Source organism: Rhinopithecus roxellana, chromosome 17 (genome assembly GCF_007565055.1).
Source record: "Rhinopithecus roxellana isolate Shanxi Qingling chromosome 17, ASM756505v1, whole genome shotgun sequence".
Lineage (NCBI taxonomy): Eukaryota > Metazoa > Chordata > Mammalia > Primates > Cercopithecidae > Rhinopithecus > Rhinopithecus roxellana.
This window is the reverse complement of record NC_044565.1, coordinates 67,386,224-67,413,493: the sequence shown is the minus strand read 5'-3', so window position 1 is coordinate 67,413,493 and position 27,270 is coordinate 67,386,224. Positions and strand designations below refer to the sequence as shown.

General features: G+C 40.9%; 1 protein-coding gene across 18 annotated transcripts in view; it reads left to right on the top strand.

Moving 5' to 3' along the window:
* Window positions 1–27,270, top strand: part of DTNB (dystrobrevin beta) — a 299,924-nt gene that overhangs the window by 176,823 nt on the left and 95,831 nt on the right. For 17 of the 18 annotated variants that reach the window (XR_004054289.1, XR_004054290.1, XM_010383016.2 and 14 more), the window contains exon 10: window positions 17,248–17,325. Coding sequence is in view for 16 of the 18 variants with exons in the window: in XM_010383016.2 (XP_010381318.1) it covers window positions 17,248–17,325 (78 nt within the window). In the remaining 2 variants the exon portion in view is untranslated. Of the gene's footprint in view, window positions 1–17,247; window positions 17,326–18,370; window positions 18,609–27,270 lie in introns of those variants that run through there. The other variant, XM_030920989.1, reaches the window with a different exon arrangement.

Sequence of the window (27,270 nt, the reverse complement as noted above, 5' to 3'; positions counted from 1 at the left end):
AGTACCAGAGTTGGAGCCAGAACCCAGTTTCCCCAAGCTTTCTCCCACTCTCCACTGTCCCCCTTTCCTTCCCGATATGGTTTTTTCTGTTTTGTTTTGTTTGTTTTGCAATGGCACGATCTCAGCTCACTGCATCCTCCGCCTCCCCAGTTCAAGCGATTCTCCTGCCTCAGCCTCCCGAGTAGCTGGGATTACAGGTGCCCCACCACCATGCCCGGCTAATTTTGCTGTTTTTAGTAGAGACAGGGTTTCACCATGTTGGCTAAGCTGGTCTCAACCTCCTGATCTCAGGTGATCCACCTGCCTTGGCCTCCTAAAGTGCTGGGATTATAGGTGTGAGCCACTATGCCTGGCTCTGATATGTTTTCATTATACAATTATGGTATTTCAATCTCATAATCTCAAACATTCTGCAGATCTTTTTTTATTTTATTTTTTATTTGTTTATTTATTTTGAGACCGAGTCTCACTCTGTTGCCGAGATTGGAGTGTGGCAGCACGATCATGGCTCCCTGCAGCCTCAACCTCCCAGGCTCAAGCAGTCCTCTCACCTCAGCCTCCTGAATAACTGGAACCACAGGAATACACCACCACACCTGGCTAATTTTTGTATTTCTTTTTTAGGAATGAGGTTTCACCATGTTGCCCAGGCTGGTCTCAAACTCTTGGGCTTAAGCAGTCCACCTGCCTGAGCCTCCCAGAGTGCTCCCAGTGAGCCACTGCACCCGGCCTGTAGTTTTTTCCTGTAATTAATTTTACCCATTATTGTTCACACTGCCCTTCTCATTCTGCACTATGTCCCTCATCTGTATCCTTAAGAGTTTGTAGCCTTGAAAGATGATATCCCACTGTTATTTTGTTTTTATTATATTTCTGATATTAATCAACTCTTTCATTTTCTGCTAAGTAGTCTAACACATGCATCCATTTTATTTAAGGCTCTTATTTTGGATATCCAAGAGTGTATATTAACAGTCACACTAGTTGGTTGTCTGATTTGTTGGCTCAGCTTTTCTCATCTCTTCATTTATCTAAGTAAATAATAGAATTATTTCCCAGGCACTGAGGTATTAGTAAGGGTTTCATTTTGACTACCTCTACTTTTAGTGTAAATACTTGTGGAATTTTTGTCATTTTGTTTTGTTTTTGTTTTATTGTGCCAGAAAATTTCCGGACCTGTGTTTGAACAGTGTAGGAAGGGGGAGAAGTGGTGAGAGTGAAGAGGCCCTGGGAGACTGAGGCTGTGCTCTCTGGGTGGTGCCTACGCAGACAAAGAGTTTTGTTGTAATTTGGGAGACTAGTCGAGAATTGATGATTTGGGGCAGAATGGTGGCATGATGAGAGCTGTGCTTAGGAAAGTAATTTTAGCTGCGAAAAATCAGATAAGCAACAATAGAAAGGTTCCCTGGACACCCATGAACCAGTAGAAAACTTAGAATATTTAAGTAACACTAGCCAAATGAGGGCTGAAATGTGATGGTGGCAGTGGGGATAGAAACCAGGAACACAGTTTTAGGAGCTATTGACTACATGAAATAAATAAGAGGCCACAGAATGACTCTGAGTGGCAGACAGAATCACGATGGGCCTACCCTGCCAGAGACATCCATCAGAGCCTGCTCAGCAGCTCGCACTGGATAGCCCTTTTCTTTCAGCTGCCCTGGGATAAGCTGCCTTTATGAATTAAGGAGCTGTCTGCATCAAAGCGGTAGACAGACACTGTCGTCCTATTTTTTCACCCTGCTTGCATTCCCATTAACTCCTCTTCAGCAAAACAAAAAAATCAAGCCTTACTGGTTTTCCCTACCTCCTGATAGCTACCTACCTAGTTTGCTTGGCAGACGCAGTTCTGCAGGCTACTTTCTTATCAAGACTTGGCAATTAGAAGAGGCCCTTGGAGAGGAGGTGGGAGTGCTCCTTAAAGTCCTCATCAGAATGGAATTGCTGACCGGGTTCATTAGGCTGCGGATTTGCAGCAAGACTTGAATTCTTTTGCAAGTAGGTGTGTTTCATTTTTAAGCTTCCAAGGAGTGGTACCTACACTGTGTGCTACCTCTGTCTTCCTGTCCTGTCATTTGACTGCTTTGTGGACTTGCTGGTGGAGAGCAATATGTGTTTGCCTTCTAATGAGTTGTCCTCTTGTGCCTCCTTTTTCCCAAAATGCTCTGTGGGGAAGACTACCTTGTAGAGAAGACCCTTTGTTATGTGATTGTTCTGTTTCCTTAGAGATGACAGCAACGTAACGCATTAGAAGCCAGATCTGTAGAGAAAGAAGGCTTTGCTACAGAGCGTAAAAGTTGAATAGCTATTCTTTGCCTTTATGTTTTTGCTACCTTAAGCGCTGGGCTGATAATGATTATGTTTATTTTTGGCAAGATGCTGGAGCCCCTAAAACTTCCCAGGGAGTTTCTATTTTAGGGACAGCCCACTATTATCTTTTTTTTTTGAAACAGAGTCTTGCTCTGTCACCCAGGTTGGAGTGCAGTAGTGCAATCTCAGCTCGTTGCAACGTCTGCCTCCCGGGTTCAAGCGATTCTCGTGCCTCAGCCTCCCAAATAGCTGGGATTATAGGCACCCACCACCATGCCTGGCTTATTTTTGTATTTTTAGTAGAGATAGGGCTTTACCATGTTGGCCAGGCTGGTCTTGAACTTTTGACCTCAGGTGATCCGCCTACATCAGCCTCCCAAAGTGCTGAGCTTACAGGCGTGAACCACCACGCCCAGCCCCACTGTATCTCTTCGTGTTTGGAAAGAATATGTGAGAGTCAGCCTGTCTTCTGTAGCAGTGAATTCATTTACATTTTGGAAAACATTTCAGTTAATGACCGTGTGAACAGGTCAGGAAATGACCCTGTATCACGCATTTCATTGACCCTTCTGTGAGCAGTAACTTGTCAAAGCTTTTAAGATGCCATCTTTTCTCCTCTTAAATACAGGGCTTAGCATCTACGTAAAGTAGGAGCAACTTCCTAAGTTTAATGAACAAAGAGAACAAGGAAGGAGGGATTCATCATGGAAAGGTTTTTAAAATTAAAAAATGCATTTCTGTTGATTAGATGATCCAGTTTATAAGACTCTTGACTGCTTTTTCAACATAATGATGCTAAATTGAGCAATACTGTTAAATAGTTAATTTCCTAACTTCTGTCTCATTTTACAATTCTGTCCCTTTCTAGAGCTAGAGATCTCGAGATATCTGGCTTCCTCTCCGTGTCTCTAGACACTATCTAGTGGTGAATGGATTTGTGATAAACTTTTCCTTCCTGAGAAATAGTTCATTAAACAAGTCTCATACCACAAATGGCTATACTAAATTGCTACAAATATAAATTGAGGCATATATGTCTGTTGGTAGGGGAGTTTTTATATTAACAAATTGGTTAATTAATTGTACATGATCAGTACACTTAAATGCACTTCCTAGAAATCAGAAACCTCATTGTAAGTATGTAACATGATATTTATGCTACACTTACAGTACCAAATGCTTATTTTTTTAACATCGTGGTTTTCCAAAAGGTGTTTTTCCTTGTTTGTTTAACTTCTTTGCTTTGGCAGATAACCATAGAACCCAGTGAAGTAACAAGAAATGGTTGGTCCGTTACATAGAGACAGACAAAGAGCATGCTACTCAAGGAGATCAAGAATGATCCACACTGTCCACACCAGAATCATCCAGTTGAAAGGGCTTTTAGAACCTGGGCTCCTTAATATTTCACCAGAGCTGCAGCTTACCAGCATTTTAGATCAGTGTAATCCCTATGTCCTCTTCATCATAATGGAATAATAAGAACACTGGTTTTCTTTCTAGATGATGTATTGTTTTCACTTAAGGGTCCACAAATAGGTCTCTAACTACAAATTTTTGAAGAGTAGTAGTAACTACAAAGAGAGAGAGAAAGCCGGACACAGTGGCTCATGCCTGTAATCCTAGCACTTTGGGAGGCCAAAGCAGATGGATCACTTGAGCCCAGGAGTTCGAGACCAGCCTGGGCAGCATGACACAACCCCCATCTCTATAAAAAATACAGAAATTAGCTGGTGTGGTGGCGTGTGCCTGTAGTCACAGCTACTTGGGAGGCTGAAGCAGGAGAATCACTTGGGAGGTAGAGGTTGCAGTGGGCCAAGATTCCACCACTGCACTCCAACTTGGGTGACAGAGTGAGACACTGACTCAAAAATAAAAAGAGAAATACCACCTTCATTCTAACGCATTGTGCAGCAGAGATGCTGAAGTGCCTGCACCCTGAGCACTGTCGTTTGACACTTTTCTTTTTTCTTTTTTTTTTTTTTTTTTTTTTTTTGAGGCGGAGTCTCGCTCTGTCGCCCGGACTGGAGTGCAGTGGCCGGATCTCAGCTCACTGCAACCTCCACCTCCTGGGTTTGCGCCATTCTCCCGCCTCAGCCTCCCGAGTAGCTGGGACTACAGGCGCCCGCCACCTCGCCCGGCTAGTTTTTGTATTTTTAGTAGAGACGGGGTTTCACTGTGTTAGCCAGGATGGTCTCGATCTCCTGACCTTGTGATCCGCCCGTCTCGGCCTCCCAAAGTGCTGGGATTACAGGCTTGAGCCACCGCGCCCGGCCCGTTTGACACTTTTCTTTTGAAGAAAGTTAATCTTTAATTAAGTGAACATTTTTTGTTGTTGATTTGTTCTGTAGCCTCCCTTTTTTTTTTTTTCTGGGAACAGTGCTGTCTCCTTAGAGACCTGTTCCTCTCCCAGCGCTAAATGTGATGTTCCAGGAGGAATACCAGTCATAGCATGGGGCCTGCTGAATGCCAGAGTAGGCAAGTGACTCAGGGCAGGCCAGAGGCTTTGCTGGGGATTTTCAAATTGGGTTGAAGGAAGAGGTTTTATTCTCCAGTGGTAAAGCTGTGAAATGCTGGGCAGAAACTATTTTTTCTTAAGCATAAAAAGCTGTGGGGCATGTGTAAAGCCTGACCCAAAATGAGATCTAAGCAAAGGTAACAGTAAACGTCCTAATGACCTTCCAATATCCTGGAAGCCAGCTGCACCCCTACCTTCATGAAGTTGGTTATGAATTTAGTTAGTATTTAGTTATGGAGCCCAATAAGTTCCTCTTCCCCACACCCCCACACTCCCCCTCCTCCCCCTGCTCCCCCTCACCGCTTAAACTACTTCAAGTTAGATTTGAAGCTAGTAGTCCTGAATTGGGGCGGTGTTTCTCAAACTTGACAACTTATTGCTTCTTGAGAACTCTAATCCGAAAAATTCATTTGGATAATACAGAGATGCCTGAAATAAAAGAGTGTTTGTGGATTTGATCTATTCGGTGGCTTTAGAAGCAGATAAAAGTAGTGTCCGATACTAATTCTACCATGTGACCTTGAACACGTTATCTTCTTTGACTTTTATTTGTTTATTTGCAAAATACCACCATGAGTAGTAGTGAGAATTCATGTAATGTTTCTGAGGGGCCTGGCTCAGTGCTGATGCATTTTCACACTCAGCAAATGCTTAGGCACTCTCCCCCCACCAACTCTCCCCAATGCTGCAAAAGTAAAGAAATGTATGCAAACTACACAACAAATCCTGTAACTGTTAACTTCATAGGATTTTTCATATTATTTTGTTGTACTGGTTTTTATTTATATCAAATGAAATAAGTTGTAGTCTTTGTTATAAATGATCTTACATGTTTTTGGTTGTAAATTATCGTCATATAGGATTTGATCTAAAAATTGTAATGTATTAAGCTAAAGCGTATCTGTTGTTGCTATGACATGATTATGAGGACCGATTATAAGCTTCTTGTGGGCAGGGACAGTCTTCAACTTGTTTTGTTTTGTCTTGAAACCCCTAACAGTGCTAGGCATGAGTAGGCCATGGATTTTTGTTTGTTTGCATACTATGGCCCATGTTTATTTAAATGGAGCTTGTAACTAGAAAGGTTTTCTAGAGCTACTGAAATTTCAGGAGCTGTTTTTCTGATAAGAGAAGTGAGAAAATGTGTAACTTTGACCAGTCCATGAAGGACATTCCAGAATAAGTAGCTGGGAGAAGGGCTGAAAGCAGGGGCTTAGAAGAAGCAAAAGAACAGCTTGCTGGAGAGAGATGGGAAACTGGAGAGGTTTGATAGATAAAAGAATGAGGTAGTCTAGGCCAGGCGCGGTGGCTCACGCCTGTAATCCCAGCACTTTGGGAGGCCAAGGCCGGTGGATCACGAGGTCAGGAGAGCGAGACCATCCTGGCTGACACGGTGAAACCACGTCTCTACTAAAAAAATACAAAAAATTAGCCAGGCATGGTGGCAGGCGCCTGTAGTCCCAGCTACTTGGGAGGCTGAGGCAGGAGAATGGCATGAACCTGGGAGGTGGAGCTTGCAGTGAGCAGAGATCACGCCACTGCACTCCAGCCTGGGCAACAGAGCGAGACTCCGTCTCAAAAAAAAAAAAAAAAGAATGAAGTAGTCTATAGTGTGGGTTTTGCATCTGTTTTAAAGTATGATGAAATCTGCTTCATCATCTAAAAGAAGAAAAAAGTCTGATTCAAGTGAGTAGGGAAGATATTTTCAGAAGTAACATAGGTGTCTAGGGTTGAGGGCAAAATAGCTGGCTGCAAAAATATGAATAAGAGATTAAGTGTATTTTGCTAAAATGGTTACCTCCTTTGTAAAGCATTATTATGGGGAATACAAAAAGAGAAGTCAAGCAAATGAAAGCATTAGGGCATAATACATTCTTTTCCCCTTTCACACCAGTAGTAATAAACAGACACCCACAAAATCTGCTAAAGGTCCCCAAATGCATGGCTAGCAGACAGCTGTCTGTGTAAAAGAGAATTGCAGGACACTAATCTTAACCTCCACAGCTAAAAGAAATGTTCTGTGGAAAGAGCTAATGCGCCACTAAATTTAAAAGTAAAGGGCAGGGTTAAGTACGTGGCCATCTGCATGACTTTCCACAGAAGAGGCTCTATCAAAGGGCCTGGGGAAAAGGGACAGCTCTGACAGGTACCCCAAATCTCACTTGTCCTCCAGGCTTCAGCTGGCTTTGTTCATTTCCTCCTTTTTTTTTTTTTTTTTTTTTTTTTTTTTTTTTTTTTTTTGAGACAGGGTCTTACTTTGTCACCCACTCTGGAATGCAGTGATGTGATCTCAGCTCACTGCAGCCTTAATCTCCCAGGCTCAAGCAGTCCTTCCCTGAGCAGCCTCCTGGGTACCTGGGACTACAGTTGTGTACCACCAAACCCAGCTAATGTTTGATTTTTAGTAGAGATGGAGTCTTGCTATGTTATTCAGGCTAATCTCAAATTCCTGGATACAAGCAATCCTCCTGCCTCGGCCTCCCAGAGGGCTGGAATTACAGGTGTGGGCCACTGTACCCAGCCTACTCCTTCATCTTTAAAACTTTGCAATTTTAAGTGGAAATTTTGTCTACACAACATCAGTATTGTACTTTCACATCCTTGGTTAGAGACTCCTATCCAGACATTGTTTACCCCTGGATATAAGTCAATTCAAAAAGCCAAAATGAGTCATAACACTCAATGTTGATTTTAAGCCCATTGTTAAACTTTTTTTTAGTCAACAATCTGGTTTATATAATAGATAATTTGCTCATTAAATGTTTGTATTTTGCTAGGCTGAGATTAGAAACCTAGAAGATCTTTGAAATGGAGATTAGATTTTAAAGTCATCCTGATAAGATCTCAAGCCTGATGGTTTACGTTCAGAGAGCCATTTAGGACATTTAGGAGTTCTAATAATATGATGGGGAAAGGGTAAATCACTCAAAAACTATACTCTGCAACTATTACTGCCTTATATTCCTATAGAAACAGCAGGAACTGTGATCTAACATCATGCTGTTAACGTCATGGCTTTTTTTTTTTTTGTAGAGTAAATATCCTTAAACGTTTTCCTGAAAGTGCACCCCTGAAAGATAGGAGACAGTACTCTCAAATGACAGAGAACACACACTCAGAGCCACACTGCCTCGGTTCAGATCCTCTTGCTTCCATGATTTGGCTCTGTGCCCTCAAAAACATTACTTTTCTCCATGCCTCGTTTTTTTTTTTAATCATCTGTAAAATAAAGATAATGGTATCTACTTCATTGGCTTAGTGTAATGAAGTGAATCCATGGAAAATGTTCAAACTTAGTCTGCCATATAGTAAGCACTCAATAAATATTGCTATTATTAGTAAAGACACTCTCCAGTCTGCTGATTCTATTACCAAGTCATATATGGTAGAAGAAAAAAAATGACAGACCAACCAGTAGACATTAATAGAGTTAAGTAGAAAAGAATATGCCACTGTTCCCTGTGAAGGGGGAAAAAAGCCTACTATCACTGCAGATGCTACAAATACATCCACCAAATATAACAGCAAATAATGTCATTATCCCATTTTTGGAGAATAGTCTCACCACACCTAAATATAATAGATTACTTCTTACCCACTCTCTACTCCTATTATATTCCACAACATGGCGCTGACTCATGAGCAACAAATATTTAAGGAGTACCTACTCTGTGCCTCATACTATGCCAGATACTTCAAATATAATGGTAAAAATATCACAGATTTCTTACAGTGTAGTAGAGGAGATCATCTAGACTGGTCTAAGGTGTTTTCTTTACTCTCATTTTTGAGAAGTGATGGTGGTAACGATGTGGGGAAATTGTGGAACTTTGGATCTACTCAAACAATTTCACAGGTTTTCTACTAAAAGTCTCAAACTTCTACAGCATAGTTTCTCCTCCCTCATTCCCTCCCCCTCGCTCTTCCTTTGTGTGTGTGTGTGCGCGCGCGCGCACATGTGTGCATGCTCATATAACACTTTCCTTCTCAGTTTGCTTTCTTAATGATAATAATATAGGCTCACTTTAGAAATTTGACTCCTTTTTTAGCATTAAACATCTTTTTCTCTTAGAATCAGGAAAAATTAAACTGAAAAGGTTGGAGAAGTGTTGGAAAGTATAAACAAGCAGGAAAAACTACCCATAATTCCACTTATCTTAACATTTGAGCGTATTTCCTCCAGATGTTTCATTTTATGCTTATTATGTAGTTGAGTGTGCTGTGTGTACATATAAATAATTTTATATGACAATTGTGAAGACAGACTAAATAATGTATTTAAAGCTCTGAAGTGCCTGATAGATATCAAACATTCAATAATTGTCAGCTATCATTGTCATCTTGCCCTTCTTTGTTACCTTCTATATGCTGAGCTTATTTCCAAGTAATCAAAAAGTCTTCATAAGCACTATTATTTAATGACAGCATAATATCCTGTAATTATGGATATACCATGGTTTACTTTTCCTTTCCTTATATTTGAACACTTAGGATAATTTCAAAATTATCCTATCATATATAACACTTCCTGAATATTTGTTAATATAAATCTCTCTGTGCATTTCTAATTAGTCTTTGGAATTGATTGCTAGAAAGAGAACTACTGAGCCAAAGTGTTTGAATGTTTTCTAAGATCTTTGATGGACATATTGCCAAATTGCTTTCTAGAAATTTGGCTTAACTTTTTACTTTCACTCTTGACTAGTAGTAAATTAAGGACCTATGTCAGAAAATCCTCTCTACTCTTAAGGATTGCCTTTTTAAAAAGATCATTATTTTTCCCAGAGAAAGTGGTCTGTAATTTTTTTTCCCCCACCCCGAGACAGGATCTCACTCTGTCACCCAGGCTGAAGTGCAGTGGTTTGATCGTGGCTGACTGCAGCCTTTAACTCCTGGGCTCAAGCAGTCCTCTCACCTCAGTTTCCTGAGTAGCTGAGACCACAGGCATGTGCCACCACACCCAGCTAATTTTTTAATTTTTTGTAGAGATGGGGTCTTGCCATGTTGCCCAGGCTGGTCTCCAACCCCTGGGCTCAAGCGATCCTCCTGCCTTGGCCTCCCAGAGTACTGGGATTATAGGCATGAGCCACTGTGCACAGCCTGTAATTTTTAATTAAATTTTTTAGGCCGGGTGCAGTGGCTCACGCCTGTAATCCCAGCACTTTGGGAGGCCGAGGCAGGTGGATCACCTGAGGTCAGGAGTTCGAGACCAGCCTGACCAACATGGAGAAACCCCGTCTCTACTAAAAATACAAAATTAGCTGGGCCTCGTGGCACATGCCTATAATCCCAGCTACTAGGGAGGCTGAGGCAGGAGAATTGCTTGAACCTGGGAGGCGGAGGTTGCGGTGAGCCGAGATCGTGCCATTGCACTCCAGCCTAGGCAACAAGAGTGAAACTTCACGTCAAAAAAAAAAAAAAAAATTCTTCTGAGTCATTTATATTTCTTCCTTTTAAACACATATGTTTACTTTACCCATTTATCTAATTGGAATCTCTGTAGTTTTCTTGTAAGTTTGTGTGAATCCTGTGTGTGTTAGGCATTTAATTTTTGCTGTCTCACATTTGTTCAGGTAGTTCCTCAAATTTTTTTTCCTTCTTTTCTGATAGTTTTAACAATTCAAATTAATTGATGTTTTCCTAATTTTTCCATTGTTTTTAGCTAAGAAAATCCTCTCTATTCATAGACCTATATATTTTCTCTTAATTTATATAGTTAAGCATCTATATTTAAGTCTTCTTTTTTCTTTAAGAGACAGAGTCTTGCTGTGTTACCCAGGCTGGCCTCAAAATACTGGGCTCAAATGATCCTCCCACTTCAGCCTCCTGCATAACTAGGAGTGCAGGTGTGCTCCATCATGCCTGGCTTCTATTTAACTCTTTAACACCCTAGAAATATGTTTTTTTTTTATGGGATGAGATAATCTCAGTATTTTCCCATGCATATAGCAGTTTTTCTTCTATTAAGTATTTACTACGTTGTATTATCATTATTTTTTCTAAATTTTTCTTCTTTGTAAGACTTAAGTTTTCATCTTTTTAGTTTTTATTCCCAGAAGCTAGCACAGTGCCTGCCACATTATAGGCAAATATCCGATAAATGAAATAAATACACAGTTATATATAATCTGTCCTGAAATATTTTTAAAGGTACAAGTTATTCATCTATTCTTACAGATGATTTTAAAACCCTTAAGAGAGGTTTTGTAGAAATTTTAATTTCTAGTTAGTCTGTATTTCAGAGCATTGCCAGAATGAATTGGAGGGGTCTGGCCACCAGGGAACTGCATGAAAAAATTATTTCTACCAGTAAGCTCAATTTGTGCTTTGTAATAGATGTGTTTCCCCAATAACCAGAACCTCTGTTTCTGTTATCTAAGCCACCCTCTCACTGCACAGGTCCCCAGACCTCTCCTACCCCGCCTAAAAACAGTAAATATGAATGTACGTTTTCGGCCAGACTCGGTGGCTCACGCCTGTAACCACAGCACTTTGGAAGGCTGTGGCAGATGGATCACCTGAGGTCAGGAGTTCAAGACCAGTCTGGCCAACATGGTGAAACCCCGTCTCTACAAAAAATACAGAAATTAGCTGGGCATGATGGCAGATGCCTAATCCCAGCTACTTGGGAGGCTGAGAGGTGGGAATCGCTTGAACCTGGGAGGTGGAGGTTGCAGTGAGCTGAGATTGCGCCATTGCACTTTAGCCTGGGCAACAGAGCAAGAGACTCCATCTCAAAACAATAAATAAATACGTAAGTAAATGCACATTTTTAGTGTTCAGAATACTGAAATGAACAGGTACTGTTTAATGACACTCATATATTTTCAAACTTGACATTTCATCTTTACTGTTCTGTTCTTCTATTTTCAACTGCTTTCTAGACATCCACTTACCTGTACTTATTATCAATGGTACTTCAAACCCAACCATTTCTAAACTAAAATCCTGTTCACTCTTACCTTCCTGCTCATTCTGTCTACCCATCCCTCCTCCTTTCCAACCTCAGATCTTGTTACCTACTCTGTGTTTTCTAGTTCGGATATTTTACCACCCAGTAGCCAAGGTAAAAATCTCTTATTCTTTACTTCCCTACCCTGTGTACTTAATCAGTCACCCTCTCTTACTGGTTTTGTCTTCACAATAGCTTTCCGTTTCTCTCGCCCCTATCTTCAGTACCACCATCCATCTTCATAGTCACTGATCTGGGCAACTGCCATAACCTCTTACGTGGCCTCCCACCTTCCATTCCCCTGCTTCTAAATATATCCTCCATGATATATTTATTTATTATATGGGGGAAAGATTCCCCTCACCCCTAGAAGTTCAGAGTCACTGAACTGAAGGTAGTGCTTGGGTATCTTATCTTACAGAAAGCTTTTCAGATGATTCCCATGCACACTTTTGATAAAAGACCAGCATCTGCAAGATTCTGGGGTGAGCTTTTAAAATGATGTGATGGTCACATCGATTTTTGACTTACATTCAGTGCTTCCCCTGCTGCCTGCAACATAAAGTTCAGATCTCTCACTTTGTGATAGGACAAGCTCTTTTCACATCCTGGCTCTCCTCTAGCTTTCTAGATGTGTTTCCAGCTACTCCCTTTCAGATGCCTTTAGGCAAATAAGTTAGACCCAGTTTCTCATGTATTTTTGGATTTCTATGCCATTTTACATACTATTTCCATCTGGGGTTCTCTTAATTTTTTTTCTGTATCCGGAAAACTCTTCTCAATGATGCCTCCTCGCTGAGCCTTCCATGACGATTCTTGCCCCTTGTTCCTCCAGGCAGAAGTACCTGATCTTCATCTGTGGCTCTCAGCACTTGGTCTGTCAGTCGTCCCTCGGTACCCATGGGGGTTGGTTCCAGGAGCACCCACAGATACGGAAACGCAAGGATGCTCAAGTCCCTGAAATAAAACTTGAGTTTTATAGTGTTTGCATATAACCTATGTGCATCCTCCCATATACTTTAAGTCATCTCTAGAGTACTTGTAATACCTAACACAATGCCTACACACACATCCTTCGCAAGGATTCAGTGTAGTACTCAGCACATGGTGAATTCAAGTTTTACTTTTTGGAACTTTGTGAAACTTTTTCTCTGAATAATTTCCATCGGCAGTTGGTTGAACCAACAGACATGGAGGGCCGACCATACTTCATTGCTGCACTCATTACATGGCATTGTGATGATTTGCTTGCATATTTGTCTCCATCTATATACAGTTAGGTCGTTGAAATAAAGGTAATCTTTTGTTAGTAGGTACACAGTAACAGTGATGCTTTCCCTTTAATTAAGAAGTACCAAATTCTTGCCAAGTCTTTTAAAAACCATCTCTACTGACCTCCAGATACTTTCTACCTATATCATCATCTGCTTCTATCCCATCGAAAAAATGGTATATCTTATTAACAAAGAAGGAACCTCCCACATTTCTGGAGCATGTGATAGATGGTGGCCATTTCGGTATCATGAAACTCAATAGTGCCTATACCTTGCTGAGATCTGTACCAAAGGAAGATACAGATACAGAACATCTGGTGCTCAAGGTACTCAACTGGTTTTAAATGTTAAAAATCAGCAAAACCAATCTAATAAGTTGTGCCAATTCTGTTTTTTTAAGTTTCTATAATTTGTAGCATTAATGTCTGCTTTACACCTGGAAATACTCTTTTCAGTTATGTCTTACAAGAACAATGAAGGTTTTGTATGTTTGTTTGAGCCAGAAGTCATTTTTAGTGTATTACTTTTTTTTTTTTTTTTTTTTAGGAGACAGGATCTTGCTCTGTCGCCCAAGCTGGAGTGCAGTGATGCAATCATAGCTCACTGCAGCCTTAACCTCCCAGGCTCAAATGATCCTCCCACCTCTGCCTCCTGAGTAGCTAGGACTACAGCACGTGCCACCATGCCAGACTGATTTTTATTTTTTATTTTTTGAGACAGGATCTCACTCTGTCACCCAGCCTGTAGTGCAGTGGCACAATCTCAGTTTCACTGAAACCTCAACCTCTCTGGGCCCTGGTGATCCTCCCACCTCAGCCTCCTGAGTAACTGGGACTGCGAGCGTGCACCACCACACCCAGCTAATTTTTGTATTTTTTTTGTAGAGACAGGGTTTCGCTATGTTGCCCAAGCTGGTCTCGAATTCCTGGGGTCAAGCCATCCACCTGCCTTGGCCTCCCAAAGTGCTAGTTTTACAGACATGAGCTACTGCGCCTAGCCAGCAGGCTAATTTTTATTTTATTTTATTTTATTTTATTTTATTTATGTATTTATTTTTGAGATGGAGTCTTGGCTCTGTCACCCAGGTTAGAGTGCAGTGGCGTGATCTTGGCTCACTGCAACCTCTGCCTCTCGGGTTCAAGCGATTCTCCTGCCTCAACCTCCCAAGTAGCTGGGATTACAGGCACCCGCCACCACACCCAGCTAATTTTTATATTTTTAGTAGAGACGGGGTTTCAACATCTTGGCCAGGCTGGTCTTGAACTTCCGACCTTGTGATCCACCCGCCTCAGCCTCCCAAAGTGCTGGGATTACAGGCATGAGCCGCTGTGCCTGGCCAGCAGGCTAATTTTTTTTTTTTTTTTGTGGAGACAGAGTCTCACTATATTCCCCAGGCCATGTTATGCCTTCTAAGAATGCATCTGAGCTGTTGGCTTTCATGGTGAATTGTGGCTCTAGTGGAGGTTCTATAGTAAAGACCTCATTTAAGTTTGCAAGTGCTTCTTTCATTTTAAACTGCAGACATATGCCTGTCTTTCTAGCAAAGCATGTTAGGAGTTCAGAAAGGCTGTGGCATTTGGGGGTCAGTTACGATTAATTTATAGTTTATAATATAACCATTACTGTCTGGTTTTGAATATTAGAGAAAAAGCTTTGAAATTGGTGCTATAATAGTTGAACATGATATGTACCAAGAGATATTGGTGATTATAAATATGTTTGTGGTATCAGACCAAATTGTTACAAATCATGAAATTTTATTGCATGGATTTATGTTCTAGGAATTAGAATTTTTTATTCTCATTTTTCCTCTGCAAATACCAAAAAGAAAATTGAATGCAGTGATATCTTTAATATTGAAATATAGCAGGTGGCCGGGAATGGTGGCTCACATCTGTAATCCTAGCACTTTGGGAGGTTGAGATGGGAGGATCACTTGAACCCAGGAGTTCAAGACCAGCCTAGGCAACATAGTGAGACCTTGTCTCTATTATTTATTAAAAATTTAAAAAATGTATATAGCAGGTAACTATATTAGTTCTGAAAGCAACGTGAAAATGTCTTTATCTTCTTTTGGAAATAGATTGCTAATAATAATACATTAAAGAAAAGCCCATTCTGTTTCCGGGACCAGAAAGCTGTTGTGCTGGGTTTGGTTCTTTCATAGGGATTGTCTCCTTGTTTCAGCTGGGCAATTGATATAAAAGAACTAGAGACAAAAATATAAATATAGGACTAAATGTAAGCTAATCTCTGTTTTCACTTCCATCATTAGTCAACCTAAAACAACCAATTAATTGACTATAACTCAGCACAGCCACTAGCATTAATAGTCTTGAAAGTTTGGGACCTAAGTAGATATCTGTCTGAAGACAGGTAGTCAGATAAATAACTGGGAATTGACTTCTCTCCTAGAGGGGCGCATTTCAATTCTCAATGTCTTACTTAGAGACCTATCACACAAAGGGAGGAATGTAGAACAATAAGCATAGTACTATGGCATAAAAATCAAGAGACCAAAATATGTTCCCTGCAAATTACTTTCCATCTCGGATCCTCTCCATTAAATGGAAAAATCATTTTTAAAAATCACTACACAGAAATGCAATTGGTTTAAGAAGAAAAAAAAAATGCATAGAGAGAGATGGAGAGAGGAAGAGATCCTTCTTTAACGTCTGGGTTCCTTGGCTCTCCCTGAAAGATTTCCCCTTGAGCTTTTATTTGAATGTACTATGAAACCTGCAAAACAATAAAGACTGTGGTCCCTTAATAGTCACCAAGAATTGCTGAGTATAACCTCTCCAAGAATGTTATACGCAATTGACTCTGTCCTTAAACGGAAGGAGAAACCAGAAGGTAGTTAGTTCCCAAGCACCTAAATATGAGAGAAGGACTTTCGGCTTCAGTTTTATGCTTTTGATGGACAAATCTGAGAAGTATAATCATGTGTAACTTAACAGTGGGGGATGCATTCTGAGAAATGCTTTGTTAGACAATTTTGTGTTGTGTTAACATCAGAGAGTGTACTTACACAAACCAAGGTGGTTTCGCCTGCTGCATACCTAGGCCGTATGGTGTAGCCTAGGTTTGCAGCAGGCACAACCATCAAGGTATGTATAAGTACACTCTGTGTATGTATGTAGCCTCCTAGGCTACAAACCTGTACTGGAGGCAACTGTTACACAAGGGTATTTATATATCTAAACATAGAAAAGGTACAGTAAAAATACAGTATTGTAACCTATTATAAAAATATATGTGGTTTGTCATTGACCTAAACATCGTTGTGCGCCACATGACTATACTTCTTCCAGTTTAAAAGAGGAAGTGAGAAATTTTCCAGGAGAATTATTTAGCAATAGTCATTTGATTCCAGATGCAAGACAGAACCCTTTTGTAGCTGAACCTAGTAGGGAGGGAGAGGGGTTGAAGAATGGCTGGAAGGCAAGATACCTGGCACCTTTTTGAGAAGCTTGAATTCATTCCTTCAGGACTTTCTCAAGAAGGAGAAATGGACAGACCTGAGTCCTGAAAACCTGCACCTAAAGACAAGTTACCAAAAATGCTAACCTTCAAGTTTAAGTTTGGATTAGGGATTATAAAAGACAACATTCTAATTAGGGTATAGGTGTAAAATTTGGATTTGTTGTTAAGATTCTAGTAGAGAATTAATCAAAGTTTGTTTCAGAGTCTTATTTTTGAATTTGGTATGTAACATTTTGTTTTGGTTAAAAGTTTACAAACTAAGTCTGAGGGAAACCAGTGAGCTCTAACCAAATCTCAGGAACAGCATGCACTTCGATGTTATGACCTTTGTAATATACGATGAATGCCAGACACCTAGTAATGTTGTACCTAAAATGTAGAGAAATTCAGTAAGGGGCAGAATTTAAATTCTTGTGTACTAAAACTACAAAGCAAAAGCCACCGAAGTTATGTCCTGTAGTAGTGTGTTTATGATCAGTTGCTTCTCCTGGTACCCACAGCTCAGTGGCCCTGTGGCTTTGTCAGAGAGAACCTCTTGCCGAATTTACTTAGGCTTGAAGTATCGATTTCTACCACACTCCGCCTGGGTCCCGCTGGGCTTACTGCGAACGATCGTTGGTCCCTTTGCTCTTATCATGCTTATCGTCATTTCCCTTGTTTCCCCTAGTTGGTAATTATTAATATAAGGCAAATGTCTTTTCTTTCAGTCCTCCTCGCCCTCTGACTAATATGAATGACACCGTGGTTAGCCACATGTCCTCTGGAGTGCCCACTCCCACCAAGAGGTACGTATGTCTTGTGCCTTCGACTTGGGTGTTGGCCTTTGCTACTGATTTGCAGTGCCCCTGTCAGAAATGAGGCCTGAAAAGCAGGTTGTTCCACCGGGCAGAAAGGACTGGTGTGCTTTCTCTTCCTTTGGCCGTCTTTTAGTCTTAATTTCTACTTTTTCTTTGTCTTTTGTTCCCCCACTGACTCACAAATACAGCAACTGAAGTTTGGCTTTCAGTGGTGCCTCAGGTGGAAACTTCATTTGTGACAAGCAGTGGTGACAGTGTCAGAGCAGATTAGGCATGTTTCAGATCCATTTTTTAACCTGAAACAATGTTTTGATAGTCATGAGTTTCAACAGTTTTGCCTTTGAATTCTTTGAGTGTCAAAGATCATTTTTGCTCTTTGATTAGACGGTGTAAATTGAATTAATCCCTTATAAGATTTTCTCCTAAATCGTTCTCTATATGATTTATAAACATTTAAGTTGAAAAGCCCTAGTGTCTCTCTTTTGGTTATGCAAGGAGTTTGCTTTAGGGGCCTTCAAGGAATGAGAACTGTGTACTTCTTTCTCCTCTTTATTTTATTTGCTCTTCTCCAAAAATTTTCTCAGGCAGGACTTGAAAGAACTATATAAAGTGGCTTTCTATTTGGTATAAGCTGTTCCATGACCAGAGCAATGCAAAAACTCCCTCAAGGGCACGGCCATTAAAGAATTCTTTCTAACAGTCATCACTCAAAAACAAGAAAACCACAAAGACATTCCAGCCCACCCCCTAGTCCTTCCTGGAAAAAAAACCATTTTGTGCCATATGTACCAATTGCTTTGGATTAATTCAGCTATAGAAACACTATAGAAATTTTGACTATGTAATACATAGTGCTTAAGACAATGATGTTTGTTCCCATTGGCCAAAACTCCTAGGGCAGTGTTTCTCAAACCTGACTGATGAGAAGAATCACCTGGGTCACTTGTTGAAAACAGATTTCTGGGACAACATCAGACCCAGTGAATTGGAATTTCTAAAGATAGGATCTTGAGAAGCTACATTTTTATTCCAGCTGATTCTTATCACCAAGCAAGTTTGGGCAATAGCCTGACAAGGAAGCTAAGGAGTAAAATGTAGGACTACCCTGAAGAGAGAAGTTAGGGACTTAATAAACCAGAATGGCCTGATAATACATTACCTGCATGGAGACCCAGGACCTGACCAGGTAAGAGTGCTTGCCTTTAGCCTTGTTAGGGCACTTTCCAGCAGTGAGAGAGTCAGGCCACTGCTTCTGGGCAGAGCTGAGTGGTGCAGGGCACCAGAGCATGGACTCTTGAGCCAGACTCTGAGTTGGAATGCTGGCTCTTTGCTTACCTTGAAATGTTCTCGTCTTCATTTTTAATTTAATTTTTTTTTTTTTTTTTTCAGAGACACGGTCTCTCTTTGTCACCCAGGCTGGAGTGCAGTGGCCCAATCTTAGCTCACTGCAACCTCTGCCTCCCAGGTTCAAGCGATTCTCTTGCCTCGGCCTCCCGAATAGCTGGAATTTCAGGCACCTGCCACCATATCTAGCTAATTTTTTTTTTTTTTTTTCCGGAAGAGATGGGGTTTCACCATTTTGGCCAGGCAGGTCTCAAACTCCTGATCTCAAGTGATCCAACCGCCTCAGCCTCCCAAAGTGCTGGATTACAGGCACGAGCCACCGTACCTGGCCTTGTTTTCAATTTTTTATCTCTAAAATGGGGACAAAAATAATATCTACCTTTTGGGGTTTATGTGAGGATTTAATATATTATTTTTATGACTTAGGAAGTAAACTGGAATGTGAGAATAAGTGAGGAAGAGACAGAATGATTTACCAGTAATGCCCTCTCAAGCAGGAAAGGAATTTTTATGGACGAATACAAAGCAATTAAGCCCGTCCCACCTACCTAGATATTACGATAACCCCTGCTGCCCTTGGACTTCAGTTTTTTATGTTAAACACCCATGGCATTCAAACCCAGGCTCCAGATCAAAGATGTTTCCATTTCAAAACCAGGCAGATAAGGTGGCCTATTCAAAGAATTCAGGTCATAGTTTTCATGTTAATTATAAGAATACCATCTCATTCAGTAGCATTTCCCATCTGAATTCTTCTCATCATTTACTAGTTCTGTCATGCTAAGTCACCCAAGTACATGAGGGTGTACACCTTGGTGCCCAGTGATGGGGGTGGGGTGCCATGTGTTATATGTGCCACATTCAGTGACTGCAGCTGAATGTGGCTGCTAGAAGCTGTTAGAAGGAGCATGGCTTTCTGGACAATGTTTCCTTGCTTGAGAAAACTAAAAGAAGGGAGCAATAATAATCATAACCACCTCTGTAGAGGACTACCCCTTAGGCTTGCTGTGTTACACCCCCAGGCTTCATTGTAAGTAGCCAGCTGTGATTGCCAGTCACAAAATGGTATCTGTCATTTTTGAAAGCTGCTTCAGATAATCTATAGCCTGGATTAAGATTTCATCTTAAAGTCAGCGTTTCAGCCAGCACCTCTTTCTGGTGGAATTAGCCCACCCTAGAGGTGGTTATCGTAAACTTTGCAAGGGCTGACCAGCAGGCCAAAGGCAGCCAGAGCGCAGACCAGAAAAGAAGGTTGAGCTCTGATCGATCAAGAAGCACAATTACTTGAGTAGAGGCTCCATAGGAATGAAATGCTCCTACCCTAACAATACAGCCCCCAAGATTTTAGGGGATTCCATTTATATTCAGTATGAGATTGTGATACACCACGTGGAGACCAATTACCTAATTCATAGACTTGGCTTTTCATGGCCCCAGTAACCAAATAGTATAAATTTCCGGGTAGTATTCTTGCTTCCTTAAGGACTCCTCAGCTTTTCTTCCCTGCTCTGAATGTGGACAGACCTGTGTGGCCAGAATCTAATGGAAGCCAGGAGCCCAGCATGTCTTGCTGGCCACAGAGCCTTACTCTGCCCAGACAGGAATGCTCACGGAGATAGAGCAGCTATTCTTCAGAATAAGAGGTTTCTTTTAGAACTCATCCTAAGACGTCAATCACTGAATGAGACAACAACATGCACAGCGATAAAAATGCAGGAAAAGTTTTAAGTGCTCTAGTTCCTACCTTTTTAATAGGCAGTGCATTTAAAAATAGTGATAATCACAGTGGCCAAAAGTAATGCTGTTAGTCCAAATAAAAGATGATCTGAATGTAAGCTTTACTTTTCACAGAAGACCTTACAAATGGCAGAGATGATGACTGTCATATGAGATACCATAAATCATGTTCCTGAGAGGTTCCACTATAGGGATTTGCCCTCCCTAGTAATCTTTTTTTTTTTTTTTGAGACGGAGTCTCGCTGTGTCGCCCAGGCTGGAGTGCAGTGGCGCAATCTCGGCTCACTGCAAGCTCCGCCTCCCGGGTTCACGCCATTCTCCCGCCTCAGCCTCCGAGTAGCTGGGACTACAGGCGCCCGCCACCTCCACCGGCTATTTTTTTGTATTTTTAGTAGAGACGGCGTTTCACCATGTTAGCCAGGATGGTCTTGATCTCCTGACCTCGTAATCCACCCGCCTCGGCCTCCCAAAGTGCTGGGATTACAGGCTTGAGCCACCGCGCCCGGCCGCTAGTAATCTTTTAATATCCCTAAATTGATATCTTATAACTGAAAAGAAATTTTGTCTTTGCCTTAGGCTAAATAGTTTCTTGAAATTTACTTTCTTTTGAAAGCATCTACATAGTACATTTAAAAGCAAACAAGAAAGAACTTTTCAAAGCTTTAAAACGTAGGCTTAAAATACCCCTCCCCTGTCCAATTTCCTCCGAGACCTGCGTCTAGACCTATTTTTCCCCAGGGTTCAGAATGTGAATTGTGTTCTTATGCTCTGTACTGTTCTATTATATTAAGTCACCTTATATTCAGACGAATATGGAAAATGATGCTAATGTTTTTTTATTTTTAAATGTCTTCTAAAACTTTAGCTGTAATTGTTTATGGATACTTAAAGCTTAACAATTCTGTGGCAATTTCGTATAACTATGGAAGTAACAAAAGCCTTCAATATGCAATTTTGTGCTTTGTGCATTCAGTTGGTATATTAATATTATATCTTCTTTAGCTTCAAGTATTAAAATTGAACCTTAGAAGGCAAAACCCACAAAGCAAAGGCAAAAAGCAGAAAGGGAAGGGCAGGAGAGTACACTGATCACGAAAGCAACGGGAATGCCCCCAGGCAGCCCTCCTTCTCCGCGCTGCCTCTCTCTGTGTGCCTTCTTTGCTCCCCGCCACTGCAGAACAGCTGCTCCCAAGGTGCTGATGCTTCCAGACACACACCTACCTACAGCCTTGCTCCTCCAGGGGTTGTGCTTTGGATTAGAAAAACGCAAGGAAGGATTCTCGTGTCCTGGATTGCATTACTGTCCATCCTTGGTGTATGTGACGGGCCATGCCCGTTAGAGCTATGGCATCCGAGCAGAGGGAGAAGAATTTCCCCCAAAGAAGGGTATACTGTCAAGAAAAGGAGAGAGAGAGGAGGCTGAGGTGGGAGGATGGCTTGACTCTAGGAGTTTGAGGCTGCAGTAAGCTATGATCATGCCCGTGAATAGCCACTGCACTCCAGCCTAAGCAACGTAGCAAGACCCTGTCTCTCAAAAAAAAAAAAAAAAAAAAAAAAAGAAGAAGAAGAAGGAGAAGAAGCAGAAGAAGAAAGAAGAAGTAGAAGAAGAAGAAGAGAAATCCCGGGAAAGAAAAATAACGGAAGTTATTAGCAGACCATGGTTTTCCTACCTAGCACATAGCTGTGTGCACACATGCACACACGCAAGCCTTCCCATATACATTTCCACTTCCAGAATTTTCCTTCTTCACATAAGGCAGCCATCCATGTACAACTGCCGATGCTCTCACACCTTTCCCAGGAGTCTTAGCCACCTCCTGTGGCAGGGACGAGGTCCAGGGTATCCAATTTATACCCATTCATCTGGACCAGGCCTAGGTATCTCCTTTTGTGATTCGTTAACCCATTAAACCATGAACCAAATGATGCATTTTAAACACTCACACACACAGTATACAAAGGTAAAGATCTGCAAATAGGATAATTGCAATTTAAAGACGTAGGGAAAAGGAAAGCAACAAATAGCATGGCATATTAAGCCACATTTGCCTGTTTCATCCTGAAACACCACTAAAATGACAGCCAAGAGGTTTTTTGTTTTTTGTTTTTTTTTTAAGTAAAAACTCACAAGAACAAAGAAAAATGGAAGAAGAAACAATAGCAACAAAATTTTGGTAGCAGCCAAGCAAATGGATGAGTGGTAATGAACTTAGCAGAGAAAAACTAAAACGTAGGCTGAAAGTAAGACAAGCCTGGAAGAAAGCCAACCCTAGGAATTAGAACACTCTGGAAACACAGATTCAGAATGATTGGCTCATAGTCCCTAGGGAAGGTAGAGGTACTCAGAAATTACAACTATGGGGTTCTCTTTTGGGTGGCTTCTGAAAAAAACTATTTTATGTATTATATCACACCTCCCTTTGCATAGATGTGTTTTAGAAGAGGTCTTTTTTCCCTAACACCCCACTTTTATTTCCCTCAACAAATAATATTTTCTCAAAAATAGAAATAGTTCTTTCTATTCTGTTTGGTTCAGTTGTTGATGATGTATTGACTTGGGACATAATACCATCTTTGGATGGGGAACTGGTAAATATTTGAGCCTATAATTCTGAGTAGTCCTAATTGCTAGCACTTTTAGGTAAGGGCGAGATTTTATCATAGCATATTTACTTTAATTTATACTTCATAAGAAAAGCAGTTTTTGAAGATCAGAAGGTGCCACAGTATAAATATTATTTCATGACCAAATTAAGAGATGAGTTAATATAATAGTACACACATACCTTAGAGACACGGCAGGTTTGGTCCCAGACCACCGCAATAAAGTGAATATTGCAATCAAGTGACTCATACAAACTTTTAAATTTCTCAGTACATATAAAAGTTTAGCTTACACTATACTATAGCCTCATAAGTGTGCAGTAGCAATATGTATTTTAAAAGTATGTACCTTAATTTAAAAAATATTTAATTGCTAAAAAATGCTAATGATCATCTGAGCCTTCAGCAAGTTCTAATCTTTTTGCTGGTAGAGGGTCTTGCCTCAATGCTGATGGCTGCTGACTAAGCAGCATGGTGATTGCTGAAGATTGGGATAGCTGCAGCAAATTCTTAAAATAAGACAATAATGAAGTTTGCCCCTTTAATTGACTCTCCCATTCATGGAAGATTTCTCTGTAGCATGTGATGCTGTGAGATAGCATTTTACCCACGATAGATCTTCTTTCAAAATTGTAGTCAGTCCTCTCACACCCTGCCACTGCTTTGTCAGCTAAGTTTACATAATATTCTAAATCCTTGTCATTTCAACAATGTTCACAGCATCTTAACCAGTAGATTCCATCTCAGGAAACCCCTTTTTTTGCTTATCCATAAGAAGCAACTCCTTACCTTTTCAAGTTTTATTATAAGATTGAAGCAATTCAGTCACATCTTCAGGCTTCACATCTAATTCTAGTTCTCTTGTTTTTTTCTACCACATCTTCAGTTACTTCCTCTACTGAAGTCTTGAACCCCTAGAATTACATGAGGGTTGGAATCAACTTCATCCAAACTCCTATTAATGTTTATTTTAGCCTCCTCCCATGAATCACAAATGTTTTTAATGGCATCTAGAATGGTGAATCCATTACAGAGGTTTTCAATTTACTTTGCCCAGACTCCATTAGAGGAACCACTCTATCTATGGCAGCTATAGTCTTACAAAATGTATTTCTTGCATAATAAGACTTGAAAGTCAAAATTACTTCTTGGCTGGGTGTGGTGGCCTATAATCCCAGCACTTTGGGAGGCCGAGGCAGGTGGATCACCTAAGGTCAGGAGTTCCAGACCAACCTGGCCAACATGGTGAAACCCCTTCTCTACTAAAAATACAAAAATTAGCTGGGCATGGTGGCACATGCCTGTAATCCCAGCTACTTGGGAGGCTGAGGCAGGAGAATCACTTGAACCCAGGAGGTGGAGGTTGCAGTGAGCTGAGATTATGCCATTGCACTCCAGCCTGGGTGACAAGAGCAAAACTACATCTCAAAAAAAAAAAAAAAAAGTTACTTCATGATCCAGGGGCTGCAGGATGGATATTGCGTTAGCAGGCCTGAAAGCAACATTCATCTCGTTGTACATCTTCATCAGAGCTCTTAGGTAACCATATGCATTTTCAATGAATGAGCAGTACTGTTTTGAAAGCAATCTTTTTTTCTGAACAGTAGGTCTCAACAGTAGGCTTAAAATATTCAATAAACCATGCTGTAAACAGATGTGCTGTCATCCGGGCTTTATTCTTCCATTTATGGAGCACAGGCAAGGTAAATTTAGCATAATTCTGAAAGGCCCTAAAATTTTCAGAATGGTAAATGAGTATTGGCTTCAAGTTAAAATCTCCAGCTGCATTAGCCCCAGCAAAAGAGTCAACCTGTCCTTTGAAGCTTTAAGACCAGACATTGACTTCTTCTCTCTAGCTATGAAAGCCCTAGGTGGCATCTTCTTCTGATAGAAGTCAGTTTCATCTCATCAAAAATCTGCAGTGTTTGTGTAGCTGCTTTCATCAGTGATCTGAGCTAGATCTTCTGGACAACTTGCTGCAGCTTGTCCATCAGCGCCTGCCACTTCACCTTGCACCTGCATGTTCTGGAGATGGTTCTGTTCTTAAACCTCATGAGCCAACCTCTGTTAGCTTCCAACTCTTCTTCTGCAGCTTGCTCGCCTGTCTCAGCCTTCATAGAATTGAAGAGAGTTAGGGCCTTCCTGGATGAAACTTTGGCTTAAGGGAATGTTGTGGCTGATTTGATCTTCTATCCAGACCACTAAAACTTTACATCAGCAATGAGGCTGTTTTGCTTTCTTATCATTTCTGTGTACAGTGGAGTACCACTTTTAATTTCCTTCAAGAGTTTTCCTTTGCATTCATAACTTGACTGTTTGGCACAAGAGGCCTCACTTTCAGCCTGTGTCGGCTTTCGACATGCTTTCCTCACTAAGCTTGAACATTTCTAGCTTTTGGTTTAAAATGAGAGACATGCAACTCTTCCTTTCACTTGAACACTTAGACATCATAGTAGGGTTATGAACTGGCCTAATTTCAATATTGTGATGTCTTAGGGAATAGGGAGGCTTGAGAAGAGAGGCAGAGAGATGGTCAGTGAAACGGTCAGAACACATATTGATTGATTAAGTTGGCTATCTTATGTAGGCGTGGTTTGCGGCACTCAAAAGCAATTACAATAGTTAACACCAAAGATGACTGATTACAGATCACCATAACAGATATGATGATAATAATGGAGAAGTTTGAAGCATTGCCAGAATTACCAAAATGTGGCACAGAGACACCAAATGAGCACATGCTGTTGGAAAAAATGGCACCAGTGGCCTTACTCAACTCAGGGTTGCCACAGACCTTCAATTTGTAAAAAGCACAATATCTGTGAAGCACGATAAAGCAAAGCACAATGAAACAATGAGTGCCTGTATTAAAATGGCTTTCTGACTGGGTGACAAAAGAGTTTATCTTGTTATCTACAGAATACAGTAGAATGACAAAAATCACTATTTTTTGTTTTTTTAAGACCGAGGACAAAAAATAGTTTTTTGGGGGGAAACTAAGAAAAGGAACAAAACAAAAGTGGTCATGTCAGAAACTATCCATATGTGGACTCAGTGCACAGATTCTCTTCCTACCTGTGAAATGAGGAAAATAGAGTTTGTTTGAAAAGCAAGAATAATTAATGATGGTTTCAGGAAACAGCTAACATATACGAAGTCTTTGTGAGAATTTTACCAAGTCAACACAAGAATAGTTTTTTCTCCAGTGTTTTATTTTATTTTATTTTTAAGACAGAAAAGCAGAGTAATTGAAAATTAACACATAATCTTAGAGAACCGTAGGGTCCTTGATGTTGGCAGGTGTCCAGAGCCTGTCTGACAGCCTGGGCAGACCGCCAGTTTTCAGCTGCTTCTGGGTTGGGATTAGATTCCATTTCCACTCAAGCATTTAAGGTAAACCTTTCACCAATTCTAACTCAGATTGGTACAAACAGAAAGTGTGAGTATTTCCAAGTCCATACTTAAATACCTTAGTTTGAAAAATAGAAGCTGACAGAAGCATAGTAAGTAATAGTTTGCTTCTTCTTTGCTTTGGACTGAGGCTTGAGGTCCTGAGCATGACCGAGCATCACATCCATCGTAGACCGTCGGCAGAGCCAAATGGAAGGAGAAGGTTCGGGGAAAAAGATCTCAAGTGTAATGTTGTCGTGTTCAGATTGAGATGCTTGTGGGATGCCGGGAGTGAAGACGAGCTTTGTAAATTTTGGATATGGGTGGGGCAAGGAAAAGTGTGGATCTTTTTCAGATTTCTTCCTGGCTTGAGTTAAGGTCCCTTTGGTCAAAACACTGGAGGAGCATTTGTGCCAGAAGAAGAGGGTTGGGAACCAGACCATCGTTTTTGTCTTCCAGATTCTTCCAGCGAATCTCACGTTCACACCAGCAAAAGGGATACAAATACTTAGAGCCAACAAATGACCAGTAGAACCTGACATGCATACATGCGCACACATCCCTTTTCTCCCTAGCAGCCCCCATACAGACTCTTCCTCTCTCACTATATAATAATGTCTCTTTCTCTCTTTCTGATACACACATGAACACACACGCACTTTTTAAAAACACATTTTTACACACACATGCTTTGGGGCTTTTCACTGAAATACCTTTTGACCTTATCTCCTAAGAAGTTGACTCAGTGTAGTTGCTACGGTCAAGTGATGGTGATGGGCCACAGCCTGGCATGTAGAACAAACATCTCCGAACGCTGAAATTCCCGTGCTGATCCAGCCTAGACGTACTATGTTTAAC